Here is a 24,174-nt window from a genome sequence, read left to right as displayed (position 1 = left end):
TTGAGTCCAATGTTGGGTGTAGAGATTACATAACAATATAATCTTTAAAAAGGGAGAGAGAAAAGGGAAGACTGTTCAAAGAGACTAGAAATTATAGTCTTTACTATTTGAATGAAATAATAAATATGCCGCATAAAGATTTTAGAAACCAATGACGCAATGTTGCAAGCAGATATAAAACGGCAGTGACAATTGTATGTGAAATTTTGAGCCAAGTGAACGTCAGTGACAAGCTTAACTTATTAATAAATGTCTCCTGTCAGAAAAAGTTTGGATATTGTGTTACAGGAAGAACGTAAATTGGTCCAGAGAGCAGCTAAAACAAGCAGAAAGACTCAAGATACGCCTTGTGTGTAAGAGCACACACGTTTGTTTGACTAGCACAAAGATTGTTCGTCAGTTAGCAAAGGATACTATTGACCCTCTGTTTTTATCTTTAAGTTTATAATAAGAGGCTGCTTAGCATAACAAAGAAACAGACATGAATCAAAATCCTTTCTCCATTCACTCAAGCAGATTACTTTTCTGAGCTCAGGTTATGAATAAGAATGCCAGTCTCATGGTGCAGTTATGAGGCTTAAAGGTTCTAATCTATGTACAATGCTTGGCACATAATGGGCCCTAAACAAATATTCGTCCTTTTCCCTTTATAGGTCACATACAACACTATGCTATGTGACCAAGAAATTGGTTAAGTTGAGTAGACAATGAAGTAACCTTTATTTTGGGTGCTCAGCAGTTGTCTTTGAACATGGTTTCTCCTAGTGCTCAGGGGTTTAAAGAAGGATCAGAAATAGTTCAAGGGTCCACTAGAACCTCTGGCCTCTATTATTCCTGAAGGCCATGACTATGAAATGGTTGTGGTGACAGGAATCGTTCTTCAGAATCGTTCACAGAAACAGGCACAAGAGGGGAAGTGCTGGACTAGGCAAGAAATTATCAGGAAGCTAAAGAGCTTAAGCCTTGGAGACCCTCACCTGTAAAAGTCCCTTCTTAAGCCTTGCATCTAACTTGTGCAGTTGGCTCTTGAACAATATAGGTTTGAACTGTGCAGATTCACCATAAATATATTTTCTCATGATTTTCTTTTTTTTCTTTTTTAAAGATTTTATTTATTTATTTGAGAGAGAGAGACAGATACTGACAGAGATAGCGAGAGAGAGCACAAGCGGGGAGGAGAGAGAGAAGCAGACTCCCCGCTGAGCAGGGAGCCCGACATGGGCTCAATCCCAGGACCCTGGAATCATGACCTGAGCTGAAGGCAGATGCTTAACCGACTGAGCCACCCAGGTGCCCCCTTCCTTATGATTTTCTTAATAACATTTTCTTTTCACTAACTTACTATATTATAAGAATACAGCATATAATACATAAAATATACAAAATAAGTGTTAATCGACTGTGTTATCGGTAAGGCTTTTGATCAACAGTAGGCTATTAGTAAATTTGGGGGGAGTCAAAAGTTATAGGCAGAGTTTTTACTGCAAGGGGGTCAGTGCCCCTAACCCTCATGTTGTTCAAGGGTCAACTGTATTTGTAATTTACATTCTTCTCCTTTAGGAGGGTCCCTCAAATTAGATAATCTTCAGGTCCCACAAAATCTGGATTCACTCTTACTGGACTGTCAGGTAAAAGAAAAAAAATAATATAATTTAAAAAGATGAAGTGGCCAATAGCAGGGAAAGCAAGTTTTGCTTCTATTGACCAGTAAGGATTTTTCAATAACCCTGGACCGGAGATGCTAGTATGCACCTGACTACAAACTATCCTTGCCTATCTAGGAAGGTACTCTCCAGTTTAGCATCAACCTAAAAATTACCCGTATGAAAACATAAGAATGGGGACCACCCAGCAATCAGAGGGTGTGCAGTTACATTGATCAGGCATTTGATTTCTCACATTTTTAGGTGGGTAAAGGGGAAGGGATAGATGGAATCAATATTATATTGATCTGACTCAGTATGTGCCAAACAATGGGTTAGGCACTGTGTGTGTATATATATATATATATATATATATAATCACATTTTTATTCTCATGTAAGTAATATTATCTAAATTGAAGCAAGAAGTAACCTCTTTTTTATACAGCTTGTGGAGCCAGAATTCAAACACAGGGCTTCATGAAGTCAAAGCCCAGATTTTTTCAACCTGCCTAGGAGCTAAAGCTTACCTGCCAAGAATCAGCCACTGGGATGGAATGGACATTTAACCTATAATCAGCCTAATGATTTTCAATACCAAATGTCCTGCCAACCACTTAGTACACTTTGCTTTCTTAGTACATTCAGTTATCATTTAGTAAATGCCTGTTATGTCCAGTCATTGTGCTGCCTGTAATGTGCTGCCCTTCATTTAGTTATTACTTCTTCAAAATTGTTATCCTCGCCTAGAAGCTCTCCGATAGGTAGATAGGTAGGTAGGTGGATGGATAGATGGTAGGTAGGTAAGTAGGTGGATGGATGGATGGATGGATGGTGGGTAGGTAAACAGGTAGATGGATGGAGATAGTAGGTAATAGGTAGATAGGCAGATGGGTGGATGGATGGTAGGTGGGTACATAGGTAGGTGAATAGATGGTTGGTAGGTAGGTAGGTAGATGGATGGATAGATGGGTAGAGGATGGATTCACAAATATGTGTATTATCAAATGAAACGTTCACCATTACTATGATTACTATGTATTGTTATTTTAAAAGCACCCTCAGAAGTCCTTCTAAAAATTCATGTTCTTTTAAATTGAAGTTCAGAATTTTGGTTATTGAATCACTAAAGCTGAAATACTGCATATGATTTGAAGTCAGCAATTTCAAAATTTTTATTTTCAAAAACTATGAAATAAGGTTATATTTTGTAATGGATAACTTTCTTTATCTCCCAACTTTGAAATTTCTCTTTTCACATTATATATCTTCTCTCTTTCCTGGATGATTTGATCTCATTTCCATAATCGTTGAGAAGTTTTTGAAAAATATAAACATATAACTGTACTTACTGCAGAAGTTCAGGGAACTACCTTGTGTATCAGGGGAAGGAGAGTAGGATTTCAAATGAAATGTGTGAAGTTGGGGCACCTGGCTGGCTCAGGCGGTAGAGCATGTAACTCTTGATCTCAGGGTCATGAGTTTAAGCCCCATGCTGGGTATAGAATTTACTTTTTAAAAACTGTGTAAAGTTGTGGACTGCAGCCACGGCTTCGTTGAAAAGAGGCAACCAGTGGTGCGTTCAACTCACATGTTAATTGTGAAGTTCCCAATTACATTAAAACACTTTCTGACACACTCATCTCAAAGCAAAGTCAGGGGTAGAAATTTATAATAGAATGGTATTAGGGCTATTTTAAATAAATTTTCTAAGCAAAGAACTAATATATAAATATAAATATATAAATAAACAAGAATGAGTGGGATGTGACTTGAATATAACAAATGCCTACTCTGTAGTGAAATGGGAAGACTATTTCTGGTGATCCTCTTTTAACCACATAAGGGTTAGACAGTGTAACCAAATCTTTTTCTTTTTTTATGAAGTAATGTTAAGTTCTCTTTCATGGTTATTCACCTAACAAGGGTGCATGTACTTGAATGAAAGATGGCCCCAATTTATATAGAGTGTCCATAGGATTCTGAGCCAAGTATCCAATTATATCTCAAGGAATAATATCTTTATTGTAACATGGCCTCAGTGCTTGAGACAGTGACCCCCATGCTGGGTGCCTGGTAGACTCTCGGAGTACAATCCTTGTTACATTCTGGGCAAAGCTGTATTTACATGTAACTTGACTGCAACAATAGAGGAAGGCACTGAGTTTAACAGAAGGCGTTATATAAACAGTCCTGGAAACATACTTGCAAATGACATTAGAGTTGGAAACTGAAATGGTACTGTGAATACACTTAGAGTTACTCTCATTTCCTTCCTCAAAGAAAGACTCCTACTCAGGGTGCCTGGTTGGTTCAGTCCATAGAGCATGTGACTCTTGATCTCAGGGTTGTGAGTTTGAGCCCCCATGTTGGGTGTACAGTTTACTTAAAAGTAAAATCTTTTTTTTTTTTTTAAGAAAGATTTCTGTGCCTTCTTATTTATGCACACAGAGCTTTGCATAATCCTTTCCTTTAAGGAATATTCTTCATCTCTTCTCATTCCTCAAATCACCTCGTTCTTGCTGATCATGGCATAAACAAAATATACTTTCACAGCATTTTAAATTGCCTCCTAACCACTGAGTTAGGTGTATGTCTAGAGAGATAAGTGAGTTTTCTTTGGGATGTGTCTGTTTACATGTTGGTCAAAATAAGCCAACAGCTTGAGTACCTGAAATGTTATGGAGCTTTACACATGTTAAAGTATTTGATACAAACACAATCGTGCACAGTGTGATTATAAGTAAACTGGCAGCCACAAGAATGCTATGTAAGACTTTTGTTTTGGTGAAACTTGATTGTTTGATAACACTTGCCAGATTTCACTTTTTAAAAAATTATAATAACTTTTCCTTGTCTTTTCCTCTGTCACTGATACAGATCCACATCCAGAGAACTGAAGGATGTGACCATATGACCTGCTCACAATGTAACACTAATTTTTGTTATCGATGTGGGGAAAGATACCGCCAGCTCCGTTTCTTTGGAGACCACACATCAAACCTCAGTATATTTGGCTGCAAATATCGCTACCTCCCAGAGAGACCTCATCTAAGGAGATTAGTGCGAGGGTCGGTCTGTGGTGAGTATCCGACACGATTTATAGGGATGTTTTCTGGGAAGTAAGCGGTGATAAGAGAACTCAAATGTATTAGCCATGATAATTCTGAGCACATGTCAGGTATTCCAGTGGGGACTTTACCCAAAAACAGGAGGAAGATACTTTCTTTACTTTTGAGTTTAGAATGGAAATTTAAATTTGTTAGCAGGACACAACTTATATGAGCAAGCAGATTTAAAAAAAAAAAAACCAAGTTATTTATTATACTGCAGAAATGTAAATTCATCTTTTAAATTTCTGAAGCCTTATTGTAAGCCACTTGATGAGAGGGACGTCACATTTATTTTTCTATTGACAGTGCCAGCAACAGGTCATACACATATACTCTATTCATTCATAGAGGACGTGTAATACAGTTTTTGAGAATCCTTATGGAGCCCCAGGGTGGCCCAGTCGGTTAAGCCTCAGGCTCTTGATTTTGGCTCAGGGTGGTGAGATCGAGCCCTGCCTCAGGCTCTCACTGAGTGTTGAGCATGGAGCCTGCTTAGGACTCTCTCACTCCCTCTCCCTCTGTTCCCCCCTCCCTGCTCTCCAGCGCATGCAGTCTCTCTCTCCCGCCCCCGACCAAAATAAATAAATAAATAAATAAATAAATAAATAAATAAATAAAATTTAAAAATAAAATAAATAAATATCCCTATGTTTCAGAGTCCTGTACTGGAGTCTTATTGTATCTGTAGAGTTGAGGCCATTGTATGTATTTTCTATTGTGTTATTAATATTAATAGCTAACAGTTAATGAAATGAGTATCAAATGCCCTCATTGCCTACAAACCCAAGTTTAAATATCCAAATGAAATGCCTTTTTGGATTGAGTTTTTACCCTCTTCTTTGTCCTCAACAACACACGGTGTCATACACACATACACAAACATAAACCCAGACTCCTGCTCTGGCCTGAGGCCACCACCTTTGTGGGATGCAGTGTTCTTCTGACCCCATACTGCTTCTTCCAATGGCTCCCTACTTCTCTGGAGTGTGTCCACTGTGAGGTTTCTTCCTCTCTTTTTCATTACACAAAACTCCAATATTTCCTCTTCTGAGAGTCTTTCTCATGGATGTACAATACTTTTTAACGTCTTCCACATTTCCCCTTTGCTACCGACTTTTGCCTAGTTACCTCATGAAAATCTCTTTTTATCTCGCCTTAAGCCTCCATCACTTCATTACTACTGTAAACCCCTCACCTTACTAGAATCATACCATGGCTAATCAGAACAAAGCTGGTGCTAATGGCACATTTCTATCAGGTAAAACTAGAACATATATTTTAAAATTCATTTTAACATGGAAACCAGTGCCGTCGTTTTCTAAAATCTTGTATGATCTCTATGAAATATCCTTATTGAGCTTTAATTAAATGTAATTGTTCACAACCAAGAGCATTCAATATAGTCAAGATTGGTTTTAATGATTTTCAGTGTTTTCCTCTTTACTTGTTTGTAATATATGTATTTGTTGTTTATTTGCTTGTATGTATTATAATTGTATACCCAATATTTACCTATTAGTTAAATAGACTTTGGAGGGATAGCTAGGGAATCTAACCCCTATTTACAACATTACTACCATGAAGATACTAAATTGCAAATTAAGTTTTGAGCTGTAACCTATTTGTAAATCTGTATATACAGAGAGCCACCAAAAAACACAAAATTCTTATATTTTCTGTATTACTAGGGTTTTTTTCCTACTTCAGTGACATTTTGTGGCAAGATGTTTCCTTCCATTTTTTATTTTAATAATCTTTTATTTTTGTTTTCTGTTATTTGCTTTAATCGTTCTTAAATAAGGGAAGTTATCTCTTGCCCTATTTGTCCAGTAGTATTTTAGATGCATTCTCTTTGGGTCCTCTCATTTGCCTAGAGGCCACTAGAATCCTCTTCTCGGGTCATAAGATAGAATTGAGTTATTTAACAGCCTGTAAAATGCCCAGCCAGTGAACATTGTCAGCAGAGAAATATCTTTTCTGCACAGTCTTTTCTGTTTTTATTTAAAATTTTATTTTATGGTCAGTTTTCTGTAAATGGTTTTGTTTGGGGCCTATTTTCTACAGTGTGTGCACGCCCATGTGTGTCGGACAAACCTGACAAAGTAGGGGGCATCTGGCTTTCAGAAAAGCTCTCGCTCCCACACCTGCTTTCCCGCCTCCAGTACAGCTGCTTCTAACTTCTGTTGGACCCTAGCTCCAAATAGGGCGGCCCATACCTCTCCCAGCCACCCAAAAGCTTGGGAAAGGAATGACTCTGTAAGTCACAAACCTAGCTTCTCCCTGCCATATAAGAGAGAGGGTGGATGATAGCAGAGCCCTCCCAGCCTTTGTCTTTGTGTGATGTAATCCAGTTTGCTCCCTCCGTTTGGGGTTGCAGCCTCCAGACATCCTTGGAAGAGGCAGAGAAAGGGCCTGCTCTGCTCTCACAGCTGGAGGATGGGAAACATGGTTGCATTCCATGTGACCATGTGCCCAGCTATGGATCAGAGGTTCTGCTCCTAAAGAATAAGGGAGAACAGAGATTTGAGGATGAGTTTAGCAGCCTCTGACATGGGGCTGTCTCCCTGGTGGGAGTAGGCAGATTATTCAATGAATGGCATTGGGAATAAAAGGGACTGAGAAAAAGTACTGAATTCTCATATCATTATATACAAATGCTCAAAGTATTAAGTTAAAGTGTATAATAGTAAAGAAAATATAGGTCTTTAACTGATTTCTAGGTGGCAGATAATTTATATGAACAAAAGCAATAGAGCCTCCTCCAAAAATAAATATCCAATTTTTTTAAAAAGATGAAGTCTGGAACCAGAATTGAGGAAATACAAGCAGCCAATAAACATTTTTTAAAATATTCAATGCTCTTAGTAGGCAAAGAAGTGTAAGTTAAAAAAAAGATTTTTTAAAATTATTGATTAGCAATTTTTCTTGTTAATACTCAATGCTGGACTTTCATACACTACTGAATGAATTAGAAATTTTGTGCAATTCTTTTGCAAAGAAATTGGATAGTAAAGTGAAGGACATTTTAAAATATGACAAATCTAGGCTGACAGTGGTTTATTTGCAGGTATATTTTAAAATAGCAAAAAAAAAAAGGAACAAAAAAGTAAGCACATGAATATTTAAATATTTAAATTATTTAAATATTTAAATAATATATATATATGGGTATAATAGAATATTATTTCAGCTACTGAGAATAGTATTTTAAATGAATTGTTAATAATCCAGGATTAGATTATGTGAGGATGTGAGATTATGTGAGGATGATTATGAGAGGTGTGCTTAATTCCTCAAAACAGTTTCAAAAGTAAAATTAAACATGTATTAAACATTGATTACATGATCGAAATAAGTTTATTACTTCCCAAAGAAAGAGCACATTGGTTCTTCAAGTTCTGTGATATTTTGGGGAAAAAAATCAGTGCTATTACTTTGCAATCATGTTTCATTGTTATTATGAAAATATATTAATTATTTAAAAAGAAAACATGAATGAATATACTGAACCAGGGGTACAGGAAAGAACAGATTCTTTTAAAATATGCTGGCCAGGGGCACCTGGGTGGCTCAGTCGGGTAAGTGTCCAACTCTTGGTTTTGGCTCAGGTGCTGATCTCAGGGTCCTGGGATGGAGCCCCGAGGTGGGCTCCCCACTCAGCAGGGAGTCTGCTTGTCTCCCTCTCTCTCTGCCCTCCCCCGTGCTTGCTCTCTCTCTCTCCAAAATAAATAAATAACTGCCCTCCCCCCTGCTCACTCTCTCTCTCTCTCTCTCCAAAATAAATAAATAAATATTTTTTTAAAAATAAAAATAAAATATGCAGGCCAATATATTCTAAACTATTAAGCATAGCTTTAAGAATGTAGAAAATGTCATTGTTCAGTAAGATTTCATATTGCTTAATTGGATTCTGTCATTGGCAAAAAATATAAATAAAACCCATGGTTAGACATGGGTCCGTTAAATAGTCTTCTTTTTAAATTAGATATTAAAAGCTGTATTTTCTATCTGTCTGGTCATGGTTCCAAAAACCGTTCCTTAAACATAAAAAAGTTAATATTTTTCTGACAAACTTCCAACAAATGGCAGCATTATATTTCTGGGTTTTTTATGTAATTGCTTATTCCAAATTACTGCCCTTAATTTGTAAAGTAGTGTCGCTGGTTTATCCTTAAATGGCAAAGCCCCTCCATTCATTCTCACCTCTTTTTGTGTTTGAATTGTGCAGCCGTGTCACATGCCTTAAGGTCCAGGTTACTGTATCACAACAAGGTATTAACTACTACCCTCTTTCCGTGTCTGCTAGTGCCTTTCAAAGTGAGTGGAATTCTGACTGTGAACTCCATGCCCTGTTCACATGAAACTAGCACTTACTATAATCGCTGCTCAGCTATTTATTTAGGAAAAAAGTGCTAGTTGATGCCATCCTTTGGCAACCTGACCAGCACTTAGCTTTCTTATAAGTGCTTCCTTTTATTTTTCTCACATTTTATTTTATTTTTTCCATGAGACCAATGCAGACCTTCCAATTTGTGTTTTGTTTTTTTTTTTTAACTCTAGTTGACACACAATGTTACATTAGTTTGAGGTGTACTACACAGTGATTCAGTTTCTCTGTACCTTACGCTGTGCTCACCACAAGTGTAGCTGCCATCTGTCCCCATACACTGCTATTGCAATATCACCAACTATATGCCCTATACTGTGCCTTTTATCCCTGTGACTTAATTCATCCCATAACTGGAAACCTATATTGCCCTCTCCCCTTTGCCCATTTTGCCCTTACCACCCCCCCTCCCCTCTGGCAACATCAGTTTTTTTCTCTGAATTTATTAAAGTGATTCATTTGAATAACCTTAAATATACTGTATGTTTATTAGTAATTGGTAATTTTCTCTAACAATATTTATTAATTTATTTCTATTTTTAAAGATACTATTTATTTATTTGAGAGAGAGAGCATGAATTGGGGGGGAGGAGAGAGAGAGAATCCTCAAGCAGATTCCCCACTGAGTGCAGAGCAGGATGCAGGGATCGATCCCAGGACCCTGAGATCATGACCTGAGCTGAAACCAAGAGTCGGATGCTTAACAGACTGAGCCACCCAGGCACCCCTCTAACAATATTTAAGCATCCCAATTGTAGTTCAGTCTGCCAGGTGTTCATATTATTAATTTTCTTTGGACCCAGGAAGTAAGTCCATCAGTTTTCCAGATGTGGGCTTGGATGTAATCCTCTATAGCACCTACTAGCTTTCCATTTTGTGAGCTAATTAGATTTTCTCCTGCCAACTCTGAATGTGTCACTCCTTTGTTAATCTTTCAGAATCTTGAAAAATGAAAGATATTTAAAGGAAAAGCACAAAGATGAATGGTCCTGATAGAATAAAGTGACCTGTAACTTTGGAATTTTTTTGGTTATGAAGTTTAAATGATTTATGAGACCTTTGACTAATGTGCCCAGGACTTCTGCGGAGTTACTGAATTTACATAAGTATATTTGTTCTACACCTGATCCATTTCCTAAGAGAAATATTGCCTTAATTATAATCAGACTTCTTAAAAAACAGTATACACTGCGGTATTAAGAAGCATTGCTGAAATTGTTTGATAAATTAGTTTTAAGACTCTAAATGGTTTTGCCTTTTGTTTTCTAGCTGGAAAATTATTCGTTGCACCTCTAATCCTGGTCTTGGGATTAGCACTAGGGGCCATAGCAGTTGTAATCGGTAAGAAACACTTAACATATCTGAGATTAGAATTTTCTGAGTGCCATAGGAGAATATGAGTGTAAATGTAATAATATGAGTCAGTTACTAAGTGGACATATCAGTTGCATGCTTGCTTTAGGTAAGCAAACAGCATATGATGTATAGATTCAGAGGAGTGTGTTTCATATAGGATGTATTTGTGTGACACTTTTGCAGTCTATAAAGACTTTGATTCATGTATCTTATAAAACATTATTAATTCCCTTTTAATACCAAAGTTAATACAACTAGTATTTTAATGAAAGAGTCCGAAGGACTAGAACTCAAATTTTCCAATTCTGAGTTTAGGTTGGAACGTAAAGGAAAAAGGTCTGGTATACCCTTGTATAATTGGTTTGTTCTAGTAAAAGTGGACCCTGAGTAAAAAAGATACTTTCAATGTGAACATATACCCAACACATACTTCAGCACTGACAAACAGAAAATGTATGAGTGATTTGTATAGTTTCATTCATACAAGTATAGTGAAATATGTATTTTAAAGCACTGGTTCTCATACTCTAGCATGCTGTAGGATAACCTTGAGGACTGGTTAAAACACAGGTGGCTGGTTTCTACCCTCAGTTTCTGATCCCATATAGGGGTAGGGCCCATGGATTTCTAGTTCTGAGAAGTTCCCAGGTGATGCTGATGATGCCGGTCCAGGGACCACACTTGGAGAACCATTGCTTTAGAGAATTTTAAATTAAACACTATAGATAAAGATTGCTTTGATGACTGTTGCCCATAGTATATGGGATTTCTTTTTTCCTTTCTAAATAAAATAAATTTCCATACGTAAAGTTCTATTTACATGTATGGGATGGATAGAATTGTAAAGTAACTGACATTTGTTCTTACAAGTAGTTAGGAAGGACTTTAGGAAGTTGGTACTGTTATTATTTGCATTTTACTGTGGAGGAAATCAGGCTTACTAGGACCTCAGATGCGGTAGAACTGGGAATCGAACCTGGAATTTAGCTCGACAGCCCGTGTTCCTTAGTAATGTGCTGTCCTGCCCGAGACCGAAGTGTCCTATCAGGGTACAAATGATATGACTAGGAATAATAAAGAAGACAAACCTAAGATTGGATATTTTGATAGAAAACATGGTTCCATATTCAAACTGGTGCCACAGAGGTTGTTCAAAGGGGCAGAGAATTGCAGAAACTAACACGGAATGAAATCTTACAGAAGTAAATACATTTCATAAGGTAGGTGTCTCCCCCATCTTCATCCGCATGCGTTGCCAAGTAGCGATCATTTGTAAATGACTGCAAAATGCAAAATGGAAAGTGGAAACTTTTCAAATATATAAACCTAAATGCCTCTCCTCCTAATTAGCTTTAATCTTTTTTTTATCCTCAGGTTTATTTGTATTTCCTATCTATTGCCTTTGTAAAAAACAGAGAAAGCGATCACGGACAGGAATGCACTGGTAAAATGCGGATGATTTCGTGGAACGCAGCCGGTGCGGGTAGGAGCCACACAGAATGGCACGCTAAACACTGCGTCCCGTCGCGTCCCGTCCCGTCCTGTCCCCCTGTGGTTGTCTGCAGGCCACAACGCCTCTGGCTCGGTGCAGTCTCTCCATGGTATCCTGATTCCTTTCCTTATACAGTTTGCTGCTTTTAAAAAAATGGTCACTTTCATAGACTATAAATATCTGTATCATAACTCTGACCTTCTTACTGGTTCTTGGAAGAAAATATTTTCATTAAGAACCAGTTATCCTCAGAATTGTCTGAGCATGCCTCTCCTGCGCGTTGTTTGGATGGTCTTTGTACCTAAACCTCCTTCCAGGCCCTCTTCTGAGACTTGGGGTGAATAGCTGAAATCATGCCACCTGTACAAAGCAAGGCCACTTTGCAGAAGACAAAAGCTCACCATATGCACCTGTTTTTGTCTGTGGCCTGTGCAGTATAATTCCTTCATCCTTCAGATGCTACAATTGTTAAAAATCTCAATGCCCAAAAGGGAACTAGTGAAACAAAATTAATGAGAAGAATCATGAGTTACTGAAGTGTATCTGTGCAGGAGTGTGAGCGTATGTGTATATAAGTATCTGTATTAAAACTAGGTCCAATAACCTTGTACTCATCAAGTTCTATGCCTCTACACTATTTTCCATATTTTCATAGACATATTTAAGGATGATCGTTCCTTTCTGGGCATATTTTGGTAATGGACTGAATTAAAGTCAATGTAGACAACAGGCTATTTTGATGTTGACCCTTTCTATTCCTTGCTCTCTCTCTCTGTTTCACACACATGCACACACACAAGAAATTTGTGCAATGTCACGTCGAGGATCATCAAACTTTATTAACTGACGAAACTGATAGGCTGCTTTTAGGAAATTCTCAAGACCAGAACGTTCAGTCTTTTCGGATTTTTTATATTTTGGCATACATGCTTTACTAAATGAACAAATCCTTCAGACAGGATTAGTTAATTTAAAAAACAAATTTGCTGTAGCAAGAACTGCTTAAGCCTTTAAACAAATCACTGTTCTGCTAATTTTTTAATCAACTTGTAATTACAGATTATTCTGCTTTAGGTCAAGTTGTGATAGTATTGGAAACCCCAACCTCTTACCTCTTCTCTTTCTCGCTCTCTTTTTTATCTTTTTTAATCTGTTCCCAAGATTTTCATTTAAAAAAATAGAGTTTTGAAGGGTTTTTCTTATGTTTACTGCTCAAATACTCTCAAACGTGTTGATATCTTCTTATGGATGGGGTAATTTGTAAACACAGCTTTTTGTGTTCATGGGTTTATCTAAAATAGAAACAACTTTTGGAAAAATGAAGGAAATATCTTCAGGAAGTTTTACCAAACCGAGACGTCTTTAAAAATAAGAAAAGGACAAGCAACCAAACTATGTTATTCCTTTGTTTTCATCATGGAAGTTCATCAGCAGAACGGAAGTAAAGACCGCTAAGAAGCCTGAAGTTTCCACTTGACTCCAAATCCTTAAAATTAACTATCTGCATAGATGTAGCATTTATCTGTCAGCAGCCTTATCTGAATGGTAATAAATTCTGTGATAAAACATGCATTAACATGGATAGTTTGTCTTGTTGGGCTCCGAAATGGAAAAACATTTATCATTTTTATCAGACCTAAAAAGTCCATGATAGTGAAGGTTACTTGCATGGATAATGAGCTAGCACACTTCCATTCTTTCTGAATAACACTCAGGCTAGCTATACTGCAGTTTCTGGGCTATTCTACATTCAGTTAGAGGAGGGTGTGACATTTATGATCCTACAATGGCCTGTTTCTAAACCTAACACGATGCAAGGAAAAGTGACGCTCTAATTTCACAAATTCATCTTACCATTCATCCATCCAGCCGACAAATATTTTTGAGTGCCTATTCTATGTGCTTTAGTATTAAAACAAGAGAATGAAAATTTCTATCCTAAATCCATGTAATTCTGTCATTAGAGTGCTTAATTTTTGTAAATTCATTTTTTTCTGGACTTAGGTGTTAGTTCGACCATATGTGAATGCCATGAATTCTAAATCTAGTGGATATGCTTATGTATGATGTGTATGTATATGTATATGTAAATATACATACACACATATCTAATATTTCCATAGCTGCATATAAATACAAATGCCACATGCATATATACCAACTGGCTAAATAATATACTCTCTGGTCTTAGATAATCTATTTTCTTAGGTTATTGTATATCTTGTCTTTGATCTACTCAGGGATTTTTATTCCTTCCTTTGAATAACTTATCTTTTGGAGATACTTTTATATTATTTAGAAACGTTCCAATTTTCCAGTTACAACGTGGTGTCTTTCATCAGTGAAGGCTCTTTCATCAATGCTTGAGATACTGTACACAGTGTTGCACAGGCTTTTCATTTTTCTATTGCATAGATTTCTTAAATTAATGTATGCATTTTTCTCTTTCAAAGCTGGTATATATTAGGCCTTTCCCTGATGGTGACTTAAAGTAATAATTTGTGAATGTTTTTACTAAGTGTCATCAAGATCTTAAAAAGAAAGAAGAAAATAAGAAGGATTATTTATATGTTAGTGCCAACAATGAAAGTTAAACAGTAGTAACTTTTGGGATAAATTCTAAAAGCTACATTAGAAAAAGAAGCATACACATAAAATAAGTATCGTTCTATCCAAAGCTTGTCATTTTTTTATTGTAAATGTAATATATACTCCTTTTAAAAAAATGAAACCATATAGAATTATAAAATACAAATTCATCTGCTCCACCCCACCCCTTATTTTCTAGGGGTAACCACTGTTAATGTTTTGATATATGTCCTTCCAGAAACTTTGTGCAAATATACAAGTGTGTTTGTATATGTTCGTGTGTATTAGTTTTATACAAATAGAACAGTAGTCTTAATGTCCTGTGACTATTTTTCATTTTATTATACATTAGTAGATGCCTTTCCATAAGTGTTTAAATAGATTTACCTCATTCTTTTGTAAATTACTACATATTCCATTGTGGGGCTATACTTTACTTAATGAGTCCCTGTTGAATGGACATCGAGATTGTTTTTACTTCTCTATTACAAAGCATCAGTGAAGATCTTTTACATATATTTTTATCACTTTATGTACACATTTCCATAACTTTCAAAATTTGTTTTTTATAAGATATTTGTAATAAAATTTTAACGCTTTTTCAGTGAATGAGATCATAGAGATGCTATATTTGAGACCCTTTTCTTGGCGAAAAAGAAAGATTATGTAGGAGTTTTATGTAGGAGTTTTTAAAGAAAAGCATCTTTTGCAGGATAGTTTCCCCCCTTGCTTGATTAGCCAAATAAATATGTGGCCAAAACGTATAAAGGAAAGTCCATCTTATTCCAATAAAAAAAAAAATGCAATGAGATGTTTCTAAGATAATGTGAGATGTCTACAAGATGTCTGTAAGGGACACTGATATTTGGATTGCCTCATTTTAAAATTTGAGGGATTTAAAGCAAATAGCTAAACTGATAATGTCTGTCACATTTTTTTAAACACTATCCATGTTCATGCATGTTGCACCACAAAGGAACTTAATTATGCCATTGTGAAAAATAGGAAGCATATGCTGGAAATTATGAATGACCACAATTACCTACAAAAAATAAATTTGACTATTTGTAAGGTTTGGTAGTTTGTTGGAATGCTCATAAATTTGAAATCACATGAAACATTCCTTTTACAACGAATCCCCGAAGTTCCCTAAGACCTCTATGTGGAGCTAAGAAGAGGAGAGGGGTCAAACCTTTGGTACAAGCAACAACCTGTGGCCACCACCTTGATTTTCTGCTAGGTGCTATTGATCCTAAAGGTAGAACAGACAGGAAAACAATCAAAGATTATTAAACACAATCTGATCACAACCTGTTCTCTTTCATTGTGCTTGCTTGGCTGTGCCTGTCTGGAAATTCCCTGTCCTGTGCCACCCATCATCTCTTGACACCCAAGCCCCCAGCTGAGCCTTTTGCATTCAATCCTACCACCCAAATGACCCCTGGGTCCCCTAAAATACCATCAGACCCCTGTCATCTCGTCCAGTCCCTGATGACTCTCCCCAACCTGGTTTTTCTCCACTCCTCTGATAACTCTAATTAGCTCCTCTTCACTGCAAAAGAGGAACAGGAATGGGACAGGTGAAAAGCTCACTCTGGCATGGGCAAAGCACTGGTATTCCTTCCTGAGCTTTGTCAAATTCAAGTACATCTGCCAAGACGTTGATCCATCTTCTCCCTTGTTAAACATTGCAGTTGTTTGTAACATTAGACTTTAGGCTGCCTGTTAAATTTACAATTATAGAAAAAGCTAGTGGCCTAAATGAGAGTAATTGGTATGCTTCTTTTAGTATGAATTTTTTTAAAAAATCATGCCAAAAGCCATTTTATTTTTCAATTTTAGGAGCAAACTGCACGTTTGCCTTAATGTGAGTCTTCACATTGGATTACGTGCTTATCTTTTCATATATATAGTTGAAATCTATCCCAGTTATTGAAAGTAATTTTTCTTGTGGTCAGCTTTATTGTTTTGTGTTAGTGTCTATTATAAATAGAGCCTTAAAGTGAAATAATGCACTTTAAAATACTTGTGCCATTTAAGTAATTCAACAGAATTAAAGAAGAGGTTGCATATATTTTGATGGAGACAATAGAATAACAGTATTAGTAAATATATGTCACCTCTAAATTTGGGGTGGGGTGAGGAGAGGGTAGAAATCAGAGCTGAAAATTTAAAGCAAGTAAAACATACCCGAAAAAAATGTAGCTGAGTTTCCGAAAATTATAGTAATTCTAAAAATTGATATCAACTCAAACATAACAAGTAATTAATGTTACCTTAGTAACCTAGCTGGAATGTTTGTTTAAAATATTAAGTTAATTTCTACCGCATTTTAACTGCATTTTCATTTTTCATGAAATCTATAAAAGGAATTCCACTGGCTAGAAACATAGTAAATCAAAACTATCCCCAACAGCCAGTTTGAGCATGACTTTTTTAACATTCTTATAATTTAATTATGATCTTCTTCCTCTGGAAAATAAGTTGCAAAATCCCATTTTTAATATATACATCTACAATTATGTAAAAAAACTGAAATAACTTTAGAGAATCATTAATACATGGTCTGAACAAAATCAGAGTTCCAAAAATTGGGGTGTCTTCAGGATTGTGAAATGTTACCTTTTCAGTGCAAACCAATGATGCAAATCTTTAAAGGAGAAATGCGGTAGAACTCATTTATAACTCTGGTTTTGAGGATAGGGCTAATACTCATTTCATAGCCAACTCTTATGTGGGACTGCTACTGGACATCCCTGTTCTGAGAGTAGTACTTTAGCTGACTTTATCCAAATCCAAGAAGCAGAGAGTCACGTAGTGTGAGACTTGTAATTAATTGTCTGTTTGGGGCATTAGCTGAAGCCGTCATGTATCATATACTTTAGATCCCCGTATATAGTGCCAATTGTAGAAGCATGTAATTATCTGTATCATGAACTGTATTCTTTTTTTCACTAAAAAAGTGACTGTTTTGAGAATAACAATATGACTTACAAGGTAAAAAATTATTTTTTTAAATACACAAAATATTGCCACTGCCTTTTTTTTGGCCACTTTCTTTTGCCTTATAAAAGAAATTTCTTTAGGTATATTTAACTCCATATCACTTAGATTATACAGACTCATTGGCATAGAAAATATTTTGTTTTTCAAGTTTATCCCACATTTTTGTCACTTTTATCATCAATACTAAATGACTTTCTTCCCTGTTTTTGAAGTAATGCTCATGTACTTCAGCATCCCGTTCCCGTTTTCTTTAGATTTCCTAGTTATCTTGCTTTTTCCCTCTTCTGTCCCCTTCCCATCTTGGCCAGCTGTGGATTAAATTCCATCTCACCATTGACTCGTTGACTAATGAAATGAAATTCAAATACTGAAAGGACTCCATAATTTGGCTCTGGTAGTGAACATCATTTACCTTGGCTTACTTTGTAAATTGAAATGTATGAGGAGTACCTGGAACACTGCCCCTCCTCTTGATAGGAGTTGGATTACCCTGCCCAGCCCCTCTGACAAGAAATAAAATGAATGAGAAGATGTCAGTTGGATCAGAGAGCCTAATAATACTCTGAGACCAAGCTTCAGAAATTGCTTCATGAATATTGTAAAATCAGTGTTGCATTTGCCTATTAGTTAGACAGAAAGCACGTGTGGATATTCATCCAACCTGATCCCAAATCATTCATGATTCATCCAAAATTGCCACATGTCTGGTGTTCGATCTTTGTGTCAGCAAAAAGTCCTACAGCTTGGACTTGGGGCTGGATTTATGTAGTGTAGCATTTGTATATAAGATTTGACCATGGATTCATACTCTGTGAACATTATTAGACATTTTGATAATATACAGTAGTAACATTGAATGTAACCGACATTAGCCTTATTCTAGAGAAACCATTTGTCATTTGCAAATGTTCAACATTTTCAGTGATACCATTTAGGCATAAGTACACTCAAGATATATTTAGCATAGGTTTGGTATATGATATGGAACAACCTAAGGGAAAGCCAAACTTGGGTATTAAAGGGCCCCAGAAATTGCTGAAATAATGTCATTGCAGGTTTTTCCTTACAGCTGACAAACTGTGCTGTTGGTCATCAGTTTCCTGGAAGGGGTTCACCACATGCCCCAGGTAGGGAAATAGTCTCAATAATCCAGTCAAATTCTCAAAAATAATATTTTTTCATTAACATATTCCTTCCTCTATGTCCAAATATACTTTTACTGATTCTTTCAAGTAAACACTAGCTAAATATTTTATATATTTGAATATTTTTAATTTATAGAAAATTAGCATGCTTTATAAAGAAAATTCTAGATAAAGCATCATGAGTTTTTATCAGCTGACTATAAGCCCCTTCCTTAAGGCCTTTTTTTTTAACTTCCATATGACAATACCTTAATTTTGTTATTTTTGATCATTTTCATCATAATTAAAATTCTGTATTTGGCATTGAAAAGAGTAGACCAACCTTATATTTCTTATGACACCGAGAAGAGTAATTGGTTTATAGATATACATTACCATTTACCTTGACAAGAACAACTTAACAGATTTTTAATGTAAAAATTAATTGACAATCTTATTGTTTATTTGAAATCAATTATTAATAAGTAGTAAATTCTGAGAGATCAAAGAAATAATTTTGTGTAGAAGGAACACAAAAACAGTGTAATTAAAACTTAACACATTATAAAGAAACCACAATGGTTAGTTGTTTTGTTTTTATTTTAAACAAAATTTGGCATAAGATATATTCATGAAATAGATATATCTATATGTATGTATACCTATTGCAAAACTGTGGGACAATTAAATGATTCACGTTCTCTTTTTTCACAGAGTGTAAAATGCTAAAAAGAAATACATTTGAGTTTAAGTTTAATCTGTTATTGCTGTATATTCAGAAATTTTTTGTTTTCTGCAAAATTTGTAACCAATTTCCAAGTAATATAAATTACAATATTTCTCATGTTTAAAATGAGCCTAGCTGAAAAGAGATTTTCTTTTTTAATGACATTGGAAAATATGTACGTGATTTTGTTTTTTAACTTTTTCTACATTTCATTGGCCATACTATTAACTTTGGTATTCATAAAACTATGTAGAGGGAACTATTTTGACTATATTTTTTAAAAAGAGGCAGTAGAAATAAAATGAGAAAATAGATGATAATATTATGTAGAAATCCCTGAAAGAAAATTGGAAAGGAAGAAACAAATTCTGTTGGGTTGAAAATGTTGGAAAATAGGGAGTATTCAAAGACTTTAACTTCTTACATTGTTAATCAACTTATTTCCAAATGATTATTTCATGCTGTTGGTTCCATGAATTGTGCTTTTAGTATAATTTATAATTTCCCCTACCATTTTAGTGTTTAAATACATTAATTACTGAAAAGAAAGGAAGGAATTGAGGAATAAAAGTCAGGGGAAACTGGGTTTATTCCTATTTTCCAATAGCACTAATGTATACTTCTTTAACCTTCCATATGGTGCTTTGTGTGATGAGAGTATATAACATTTATATATGTTATTAGTGCCTTATTTTTTTTTCACTTGACTTTATTTCTTACCTAAAGAGCCATATATTTTTTGTGAGTGTTCCTTGGCCCCTATATTTAAAGTGCTGATGAGACAGTGTATCTTTAGAGGTATATATAGGCTGCATTTAACCCCCTGTATTATCTCTGGAACAGCAGGTTAGCCAATATTTTTTTCTTAAATTCAGTGTTTATTTTTAAGCTAAAGAATAAAAAAAAGGATATTAAACAGCATAATTTGAAGCCATTGTTATTGAAATGTACTTTTAAGCTGCAAAAAAGAATGCTGATCTTCAAAATTTGAAACGGAAGTTGGAATGGCTATCAGTCTTTTTAGCTCCAATGAGGACAAAATTACTTTACAAAAAGCATTAAAAATAAAGGTAAATATATGGACCTTCAAGAATTTGATCTGTTTCCTACAACTCGTCTTTAGCAATATGTTATTTGTAACCCACCTCCACACAGATGCTGAAGAACCATGGTGTTTGCTATTTACATGTAATTATTTATTCACAGTGGGCTTTATCGATACCAAGATATTTTGTACAATGTTATTTTGCTCTTCTTGGTCTTTGCCTTTTGTGTTAGCTTTATATAAAAAGTTGGGTTTGTTGTATTGTTTATGTACCATAGTATGTAATTCAACTTTTCCTGATGAATGTATGATGAATAATTAAAATAAATCGTGTGCTTAGAAAAGACAAAGACACAGGTTGTATATGAAAATATGTGTACATATTTGACAAAGAAAAAAAGAGGAAAAGAATCTTCCTGCCAACAGATATGTCCTGCTGGACGGGACCTGGAAATTAACAGATTTTTTTTTAAGCAGTAAAATTTAAAAATCTATTACCTCAAGAATTGTCCGTGGATATGTGTTGGTGTACTGCTCGTTGTTAGCAAATACAATCTCCCTTGCTGCTGGCAGTAAAAACAACCCAAGTGTCAGATCACACAAATTTTAGGGGCAAATCTTTCAAAAGATGGATACCTTACGATATTCTGGAGTCTAATTCTGGACTTTCGGTATGTCCCTATGGCCTTTTGTTGTGGTTGGGCTTTTTCTTTTTTTTTAATGTTTTTGGTTGGTTGTTTTAGAGTGGAAGGGTAATCTTAACTGTGAGATCAGATCTCATGGAAGGATATAATGACACTCTACTGGGATGAAAACTGTAATGGGAATCAACTATTTTTATTGTCACTGTATGAGCTATTGTATGGATTCCTGTGGAGTGCTGTTTACTCGCATGATGCGTGTGATACATCATGCAACGTCATCTAGCAATGCCTAATAAAAGTTTTTAAAAGAGAAGACTCTTGTCTTTTTTTCAGTACATTTGGAATTTAAAGAAATGAAAAGGTAAAATTTGACAATGGCACAATTACATGAACGTAAGTAAATTTGGAAAGATCTATTGAAGTCATTTCTGCACTAGATTCTAAGACTACAGAAACAGGAATGAACAGAAATTCCGGATATGCTTTCTGGAAAGTGGATTGTGTTGTGTTGCTGTGGCATGTTTTGGGGAAGCCTCACAGAATACGGAAGATCAGTATGAACATTCTGATGCAAACAGTGTATCTGCAAGCACATGGTATAATGCCAGTTACTTTCTCTCTGACTTATTCATTCATTGGAAAACCCATTCGATACTCTTTATTCACTTAATTATTTTTTCAGTAAACATGTATTGAGGCCCTGCTGTATTATAAAAATATACTGCACGTGCATTTAAGAAAAGGCCAGGCTCCAGCACTGGTCTGGGGGAGACAGTGCCAGGCAGGGGTTTCAACAATGATTCCTACCTTGAATTCTCTGACTAATTTGGTTGGTGACATTAGATTAGCCACATAACTATCCAGAGGTCAGTCTAAAATGACCAGTGAGGTGGCAATCTCTAAGGTCTCTTTCAGCAATTAAATTTGGATCTGTGCAACGTATTTTTAAAGTTGGTTCAAATTATTCAGTTCTAGCATTTCTCCAACCCGGACAGAACATGTCAAGCCCCCGTGCCTTCGCACAGGCTGGTTCCCTACCTTCTCCTGCTCCATCGAACTCCTCCTCCTCCATGGCCCTCAGGCCCAGTATCTTCTGCAGAATATCATCCTGGCCGTACCACATGGGACACATCACCACGGCCTCCTCTGTTGAGCATTCCTTGCAAATCACTCCCAAACAAGGCACTTTGTATTTGTTTCCCAGGGCTAATATCACAAAGTACCACAAACTGGATGCCATAAAACAACAGAAATGTATTCTCTCACATTTCTGGAGACCGAAGTTCAACATTAAAGCATCGGCAAGGTTGGTCCCTTTCGGAGGCCCCGAGGGAGACTATTTCATGCCTCTCCCTAGTGTCTGGTGGTTGCCAGCAATCCTTGGCATTTCTTTACTTGCGGTGTCTTCACTTCACTTCAGTTATTGGATTTAGGGCCCACTCTTGTCTAGTATGATCTTTCTATGGGTTGAATTGTGTCCCTCAGAATTCACACGTCGAAATCCTAGCCCCCAGCCCCTTAGAATGAGACCATCTTTGGAGATAGGGCCTTTAATGAGGTAATTAAGGTAAAATGAAATCATATGGGTGGGTCCTAATCCAACATGAAATAAAATTCAAGCACCATGATGACACCTTGTTGCCTCCTTGCTGGCCATGAGGAGGCTACCACCCAACAGTTATCACACTGAATGCAAGACACTCAATTAAATTTCAGTTTTAGATAAACTACCACTACCTTTAGTATAGATATGTCTCAAATATTTTATTTATAGGATATATATGTATATATATATATATATAGCATCTATATGCATGTCAGGCGTAATAGAAAGAACAGACAGACGAATTACAAATTTAGGCTCTGCGTTTTAGCTCAGGCAACTAGGAGAAGTTACTTAACATCTTTGCACCTCAAATTCCTCATCTGTAAAATTAGAATATGCTTACCTGGAAGGGTTGTTGCAGGGTTAAAATGCCTGGTATGTGGTGGCTCAGTAACTAGAACACTGTCTGATACATAGAGATCAATGGCTCAACAAATAATTTTGAAGGAGTGAAAAAACACTTTCCCCTTTCCTATATGGAATTCTCTGGAAACCTGAGACAGTTTCTGGTCAGCCCTAAGACAGGGCCTAAGCACGGCCACAGCACAATCTATGGAGTACTCCAGGCTTCCATTTGGAAAACCCACTCCACCTCCTCTGTTCCCCAGAAAAACCTAGTTCTAGGATGCAGGGAATTCTGTAAGATGAACAACCCATTTGACGCAAGCACTGTTTTCCTTCTAGAAAATGTGTAATTGTTTGTTACGGTACAACGGCAGCGACGTTTTACATAAAAACCGGGGAGTCGCCTAACCTCTCAGAGCCTGCGGCCGCCTGTGCTGCGCCCTTCTACTTGTGGAGGCGGGGATGCGGCTGAATCTAAGCGAGTGTGAGCAGTCACACGGCAGTACAGGTAGACCCCATCTCTTCACAGAGATCATTGGAGCGGCACACTTATTACTAGAGCTGGGTTCAAATTTTTCTGTCTCCTTTTACAGCATGCATTTTTATGTAATCAATTGATAATAGTGAAAAATATCTAAAAGATGTACTATTTATGGGCCTAAGGCTGTTTCTTTGCAGAAATAAAAATCATTGTAAAAGAGAAATATTTTTTCTTTTAAATATTTTATGTATTTATTTGAGAGAGAGAGAAAGAGAGAGAAAGAGAGAGAGCAGGGGGAGGAGCAGAGAGAGAGGGAAAAGCAGACTTCCCACTGAGCAGGGAGCCCAATGTGGGGCTCTATCCCAGGACCCTGGGATCATGACCTCAGCCGAAGGCAGACGCTTAACGACTGAGCCACCCAGGCGTCCCCAGAAGATATTTTTTCTTAATGCTTCTTCTGCAACCAGTGGTTTTGTTCTTGACTTGCTTTTCTAACCAAGAAACTCACATCACATAAAGATGATGGTCTGGGTAATGTAAAGAGGCCTGCATTCTACTACCTGTTTGTGGGTGCTGTGGCCTTGGACTAAGGGTTCAAACTCTCTGTAGCCAAGTTC

General features: G+C 36.3%; 1 protein-coding gene across 4 annotated transcripts in view; it reads left to right on the top strand.

Moving 5' to 3' along the window:
* RNF217 (ring finger protein 217) overlaps window positions 1-23,692 on the top strand; it is a 139,910-nt gene extending 116,218 nt beyond the window's left edge. The window contains exons 4-7 of one of the 4 annotated variants that reach the window (XR_004922346.2): window positions 4,523-4,724; window positions 10,412-10,483; window positions 11,873-12,099; window positions 13,292-21,438. Coding sequence is in view for 3 of the 4 variants with exons in the window: in XM_036108596.2 (XP_035964489.1) it covers window positions 4,523-4,724; window positions 10,412-10,483; window positions 11,873-11,946 (348 nt within the window). In the remaining variant the exon portion in view is untranslated. Of the gene's footprint in view, window positions 1-4,522; window positions 4,725-10,080; window positions 10,391-10,411; window positions 10,484-11,872; window positions 21,439-23,415 lie in introns of those variants that run through there. The other 3 variants (XM_036108596.2, XM_036108599.2, XM_036108600.2) reach the window with 3 other exon arrangements.
* Window positions 23,693-24,174: the final 482 nt, after the last annotated feature.

Source organism: Halichoerus grypus, chromosome 9 (genome assembly GCF_964656455.1).
Source record: "Halichoerus grypus chromosome 9, mHalGry1.hap1.1, whole genome shotgun sequence".
Taxonomy (NCBI): domain Eukaryota; kingdom Metazoa; phylum Chordata; class Mammalia; order Carnivora; family Phocidae; genus Halichoerus; species Halichoerus grypus.
The sequence above is the reverse complement of the archived record's forward strand: the minus strand, read 5'-3'. Positions and strand labels throughout refer to the sequence as shown.